Source organism: Kryptolebias marmoratus, linkage group LG10, assembly GCF_001649575.2.
Source record: "Kryptolebias marmoratus isolate JLee-2015 linkage group LG10, ASM164957v2, whole genome shotgun sequence".
Classification (NCBI taxonomy): domain Eukaryota; kingdom Metazoa; phylum Chordata; class Actinopteri; order Cyprinodontiformes; family Rivulidae; genus Kryptolebias; species Kryptolebias marmoratus.
The window spans coordinates 14,408,387-14,415,447 of NC_051439.1; the positions used below are offsets into that span (position 1 = coordinate 14,408,387).

General features: G+C 42.8%; 1 protein-coding gene across 1 annotated transcript; it reads left to right on the top strand.

Annotated features, from left to right (window-relative positions):
• Positions 1–1,057: 1,057 nt before the first annotated feature.
• LOC108232927 (delta-like protein 4) lies at positions 1,058–7,061 on the top strand. Its single transcript, XM_017411071.3, has 11 exons — positions 1,058–1,662; positions 1,755–2,006; positions 2,400–2,457; positions 2,861–3,124; positions 3,778–3,838; positions 4,012–4,142; positions 4,253–4,422; positions 4,675–4,894; positions 4,982–5,723; positions 5,829–5,937; positions 6,050–7,061. The coding sequence occupies exons 1-11, from the start codon at positions 1,609–1,611 to the stop codon at positions 6,053–6,055; spliced, it is 2,067 nt and encodes a 688-aa protein (XP_017266560.1). The 5' UTR covers positions 1,058–1,608; the 3' UTR covers positions 6,056–7,061.

Consider the following 7,061-nt stretch of genomic DNA (forward strand, 5'->3'; position numbering starts at 1 on the left):
TTCAGAACAATCATGCAGACATAAATGGAGAAGACTTTTTTTTTTTTAACCGGTTCTTGTGAATGTTAGGTCAACAAACACTCCATGCAGGACAGAATGTTGACTTTAATTTACACACATGTACTTTCAACAACTCGATTCTGGTGCTTGAGATTTTTTTTTCTTTTTCTCCAAATGCCAACTATCCAGTTACAGAAAGAAATCACGCGTTTGGAACTGGTTAATAAATAGTCCCTAATAAAAACAATTATCTTAGTACAAAATCCTAAATGTTTTCCACAGAAAGGAGGGGTGGCTGTTTTTGTTTATGTATGCGTCAAATATTTTGTCGAAACTCAACCTTCTTGGTTGATTTATGAGAGAAAAGCGTGTTTACAGTGTGAGTCCATTCTCCTGCGAGCAGCTGTATCTTCCTTTATCTTCTAAAATAAACGCAAAGAACAAGAAGAATGATCAGAAATCCGAGACGCACTATGAAAACTTATTATGTTTGTGTTTGTCTGTGTGTTAGCAAAATATCTCATGCGCCAGTGGATGGATTTTAATGAAACTCTCACAAAGTAAACACTAGATGTACATCTACAACTGATTGACTTTTGGAGTCGATCCAATTGCAGATGGCCGCCACAGCTAGTTAAACTTCACCGACATGAAAAGGGCTGTAACTTTGCCAATTTTACAAATATTGAGCTAAAATTGGCTGTGGTAGTAGCTTAGAGTCATTCACAACACAAACTCTGAGCATGGCCTCCCACAATATTGCATTGGATTGCGGATGACACTATTTTCAAGGTTTGACCAAATCAGCTACAACTGTCATTAATATAAGATGATCTTAGTGTGAAGCTCTGGCATGAACGGCGGCGGGCGATATGCATTCCTCCAAGGAATGCTGGGCCTTAATTGCTTACTTTTCTATTAATCCTTTATGTGTCTAATCAAAAAAAAAAAAAAAAAGCTGATTTTTTGAAAACCCAATTTTTTTTCAGGTCTTGCTTTGTGTCATTCTAGCTCAGAGACGCGCAGGTGGGGGAGAGGCGTGTTTTTTCAGGAGCAGGTGGATTTCAAAGAGCATCTCCTCCATCCCCGCGGCGTTGATGTTGATGTTTACACTCCAAGCAGAAGGAAGGTGGCGAGGATTGTGGGTGGTGTTTACCGACTCTGACCCTCCGTCTCTCCTCCAGCCCGTATAAAAGGAGAGGCCCGTCCCCCCGCGCTGGGAGTCACCATGCGCTGATGCTCCGCCGCGCGCGCTCACATCACTGTTGGCAGCACGAGCCCCGCATCAGCACAGAAAACAAAAAAGCCCCAGCAGCTGACCGGCACGATGGATGGCCAACAGAAAGACCACAGAATGACTCACTTGTGGATATTGACGTTACTGATATTTGTCTGAACCAAGCGCACTGGATAACTTTTTCGACTTTTTCCTTCTGGATACGGATTGCGGAGCTGGACCTCGACTTACAGGCTTTGGAAGCAGGATTATATTTATTTTTTTGATCACTTTTTTGTTGTTGTTTTGTTTTTACTTTGCTATATATTCATTTGGAACAGAAGTGGGAGGGCGGACTGATTTTTTAGGATACGCACAGAAAACTCTAAAGGATGGCCGATTGGTTCACCTCTATCATCGCAATAGTTATGATATCATTCACTCAGGTACTTAGCAACAAATCGTGGCTTTGGCGACGCTTATTTTAAAAACGAAATGATACGCTTTGGCTCACTGTTAACTTCCCCCTTTGTTTTAGGTTTTGGGATCAAGCGTGTTCGAGATAGATCTCCATCATTTTCAGAATTCCAAAGGTTTGCTGGCAAACGGGCGCAGCTGCAGCATGGGCGGCTGCAGGACTTTTTTCACGGTTTGTCTGAAGAACTTCCAGACAGAGGTGTCCCCTGGGAGGTGTATTTTCGGCCGGGCGAGCACACCTGTGCTGGGCACCGACTCGTTCAGCATCCAGCAGGACGCGAGGCTGCGCCTGCCGCTCAGCTTCACCTGGCCGGTAAGCGGCTTCTCGCGCTTTTACGCACGAGAACACACCGTTATTACTGCAGCTGATATAATGCTATGACTTGATTTATTTGTGCTGCAAAAGCAGACTTCATGTTTTTTAAGAATATAGGCTAGAGTTTGGATAAAACGTAACATATTTAGTCAAATAATTCAATACTTCTTATCTGCATCGCGCGCACTGACGCCATATGGATCTATAGCTGTATTAAATACAACCTATCTTTTGTTCCATTAAATTAAAGCTGCTTTTTGTGCTTTGGATCATTTCAAGCGAATTACATTCCCATTGAATTAATCTCGGTGTTCGTTATTGTATTAAAATAAAGCAAATTATTACGAATATTATGTTTTAATGACATGAATTTCTCATCTCTTCCCTCAGGGTGCTTTCTCGTTAGTTATCGAAGCCTGGTTTTCTCCTGCAGCGGAGCAGCCTGAAGGTAAGGAGGCGCTATTCGGCTTTTTTCCGCTAGAGGGAGACAAAAACGCGCTCACGCCGCCTGATTTATGTATTTATTTATTTATTTTTGCCTATCACACGTTTAAATCGCTGAACCACGCTGACACAAGAGTTGGCAAATAAATGCGGGCCTTTTCAGCCTAATGGGTTTGTGTTTGTTAGGGCGGCTTATGAATCACTCGGCATTCATTATACAATCAAATATCCTCAACACAATGCGCTTCCTTTGTTTTATTTTAGGCACGCATGGGAAAAAGTCTGCGCGGTTTTAAGCATATGAACCACTGCTGGGTGGTTTATGTGAAAGGAATAGAGAGTTTCCGCACGATTAAGTCGTTATTATTAATTTAAAAACAATCAAACCTGCTCTGCTTCCTTCACAGATCCCAGCAACCCCGACCTGCTCATTGAGTCATTTGCCATCCAAAGCCAGCTGGGAATAGGGCCCGAGTGGTCCCAGGATGTGCAGGTCGGCACGCAGACGGAGCTCAGGTACTCATACCGGATCATCTGCAAGGAAAACTACTACGGGGACACCTGTTCCAAAATATGCACACCGAGGGACGACCATTTTGGCCACTACACCTGCAAACCTGACGGAGACATCGACTGTCTGCCTGGATGGAAAGGAGAATACTGCCAAGAACGTAAGGAAAAAAGTGGACTCTTTTGTCCCTCCTAAAGAGATTGAGTCTAATATTAAGCTTTAAAAGTCCCCCAAATGTGTTTTTATAACTATATAATTGCTCCTGAAATCATTCTTGTTTAAAATAAAAGATAAAAATACTAAATTACAGAAGTGTTTCTGTTTAAACGCGCGTATATTAGTATATTACACATCTGCACACTATAGATTTGTATGTGAAGACAGACGACAGACAACCTGGTCTGGGCGCGTGCGCTAATCCAGGGCGGTGGTCAGCACGCGCCGGGGTTAATCGCGGCATTATCGGGCGCCACGCGCCACTAAATTGAGGGTTCTTTTGTTGAGGCGGTGCAGGGCAGCAGCTGCACGCGGGGCTCGAACCGTCCTCCGACAACAATGGGTGCAGCTGTCCTGCTTTTTTTTTTTCTTTTTTTTTTTTTCTCTCTCGCTCTCAGAAAAAGCATCTGCTGCGCTCCAACGTGCACGCGGGCAGAAAGCGCAAAATCTGTGGCACATTCAGAACAAAACAGGAGCAGAAGTTAATTTTTTTTTTTTTTCAATAAAATGGTCAGGTAAAAGGTTTTATAGTGAGGAGGAAGCCTTAAAATGTGTTGAAAATCTGACTTTTTATTAATTATTATTAATATTTTTCAGCAATCTGTCTTGAAGGCTGCAATGCCAGTAATGGAACCTGCACAGTCCCGGGAGAATGCAAGTGAGTATTCAAAAGTGATACTCCTAAAGCTCATTTTCTAAATTAACATAAATAATTAATAACATAAAGCAGAAAAAACTAAGTCATTGAGTTTTTAACTGCAAATGACTCCAAACAGCTGCCTTTTTCCTTTGTTTTTTCTTTTCCAACTGTCATGTTTTATGTGTGAACAGATGCAGAGAGGGCTGGCAGGGACTCTTTTGTGATGTGTGTAAACTCCATCCGTCCTGTAAACACGGTACCTGTAAAGAGCCGCATCAGTGCACCTGCAAGGAAGGCTGGGGAGGCATCTTTTGTGACCAAGGTGCGCAGGCGACCTAGTTCTTGAAACAGGAAACTGGATGTCTCAGTTAAAGAGAGTGCCGATCCTTTTTAGGCTCCGCTGGTAACGTTTCCACCCCTTCCCGTTCGCAGATCTGAACTACTGCACCAATCACAAACCCTGTGCCAACGGGGCCACGTGTCTGAACACAGGCGAGGGCAGCTACACCTGCGCCTGCCTGCCAGGCTTCACGGGGGCTAACTGCGACTCGGAGGTCAAGGAGTGTGACAGCGAGCCGTGCCTCAATGGAGGCCGCTGCCTGGTGAGTCCGGAAGTCTCTCTCGCTCCTTTCCCACAACACAGGCTTTCCTGTTTTTGTTTTTGCCTCGGTCTATCTGCTACTACAGGAGGATGCTATTGATTGTCAAGTCAGTGGACGACCCAGTTCACAGACTGTGCTCTGTAAATAGAATTCAAACTAAAGAGAATGGGGTTTGTTGGGGCTGTCGTTTGAGGGATACATTGAAAAACATCTGACACAGAACTTTTTTTTGGATAAACTTTGCCCCTGCAGGACTCTGAGAATGGCTATATGTGTGCTTGCCTGAAGGGATTTGAAGGCCCACACTGTGAACACAAGATACTGACCTGTGCAGACAGACCATGCTTCCATGGAGGCCAGTGCAACGAGAGGGATAACGGCCATAGTTACATATGCGAGTGTCCAGCTGGATACACTGGACTCAACTGTGAGAAGAAAATGGACAAATGTACCTCACTGCAATGCTCCAATGGTATGACAGCTGTCTCTCTGCATCAGCTACAAATCTGGATTCCTGTGTTAAAGATAATCATAATGAGGATCTGTTTGTTTCTTCTAGGTGGGCACTGTGTGGTTCACGGTAACAGCAGGTCGTGCAGCTGCCGCTCAGGTTTCACTGGACTGCGCTGTGAGATCAACATTGACGAGTGCGCCAGGAACCCATGTGCAAATGGCTCCACCTGCATAGACCGGATCAACGACTACACCTGCACCTGCCCACCAGGTTACACGGGCCGCCACTGCGACAGACCCACAAACCGCTGCGCCTCTCAGCCCTGCCTCAATGGTGGGACCTGCACCAGCGGACCGGCAGGGAAGCCCACCTGCAGCTGCTCTGCCCCCTACAGCGGCCCCCAGTGCCAGGACGGAGATCAGCGATCAGCCAACACCCCCAGCCCCAACAGAGGCTTGGAGTCAAGCGAAAAGCTGAACTTGGTGGCCATCAGCTTGGGTGTTGGCCTGGTGGTCGTTCTGGTGTTCCTCTGCATGGCGGCAGTGGTCATACGTAACCGAAAAAAACAAAAGAACAAGGAGCAGGACTCTAAAACAATGAACAATCTTTCCAAGGCGGACTTTCAGAAAGAGAACCTTATCTCGACCGTTGAACTCAAGAACACAAATAAGAATGTTGACTTGGAGGTGGACTGTCCTACAGAAAAGTTGAATCATAAGTTTATCAACCACTATCACCTGGACTATACATCCTCCATGAGGTACAAGGACGAACTGTCCCCTTTGGACAAAGATGAAAACTGTGAAAAGACAATAGAAGACAATAAGCATTTGAGTAGAATGTACAGGTAAGGTTACAGGAGGAGATAAAATAAGTTTTTAGTTACTGATAACATTATGTTATCATAAAATTTGAATTCAAATCTGATATCATGTTTTTTTGTACTTTCCAGTGAAAGGCCCGAGTGTAGAATATCAACAATATGCTCCTCTAGAGATTCAATCTATCAGTCGGTTTTTGTTGTAGCAGAGGAGAAAAATGAATGCATCATTGCAACTGAGGTAAGCATTTTCAAACATATTACTCAGATAATTCATGTAACTTACAATTTTGCTTCTATATGCAGGATGAGAGTAAATCGAATATGCTTTTTTCCATCTCTCTCTCTTCCAGGTATAATAATCAAAACATATTACTCATTGTCCGGTTTGGATCCCTTGTGGACTGTTTACAAGTGTGAGGAGACTGGGATTTATTTAAATGCAAGATGCTGCTCTTGAAAACTTGATAACTGGATGTGCTTTTTGACTACAGAAGAACTAAAGCTAATAATCATTGTCAGAATGTACAAAAGACTGTTGGACCAAAAGAGCAAATCTGGATTTGCCTTTGATATTTTTGACTCAAACCTTCACCCGCTTTGCTCAAGTTACTTCAAGGAAATCCAGAAATGAACGGCTGTGTTCTGACTGGGACAGGACTATTGCTCCCTGATATCAGAAGTCAAACAAATCATCTGTAGAACGAGCCAGGATTCTCCACTTATTCTGACCCTGCTATGTGCTATGCAAGCAAAAACAGAGAAGACACAAAACTACTGAAAACGGTTCATTTGTGTAGGATATTTAGGATTTTTTTTAGTTTAAAAACACATCCATTTTATAAAGAATGTATTTAGAATAGATCACAAAGCCTTAAATGTGTGTAGAAGCAAAATAATGTGCCCTGCCTTATCTTGATCCCTTTGCACAGCAACTTGGAGGTAACAAAAATATGATTGAACGATGCAATACGCTGACACAATTTGCAGGGAAACTCATGATTGGCCCTTGACTGTTTTATGCAAAATCACTCTGATGAAGACAAAGACACAAATGTAGTGACTATCAAACCAAGGACGCCTTCAGTGAAAATGACTGAACCAATAATGTTATTTTGTAAGATTAGTATTTCACTAGTAATTTAATTATATGAAGCACTGATCTTTTCTTTGTTTTATAAGATGTTTTTGTACATTCTGTATATTTATATGCTGAGATTAGAAGTATGACTTGTACATGTGTTTTAAGTTGATGCTACCAAAAAAGGGTGAATTTATTTTTTAAACGTTTTGGTGTCTTATTTTATTGTTATGTTATTAATATTGTTATTTTCTATTTTGCTATAAAAAGACACACAGAACACA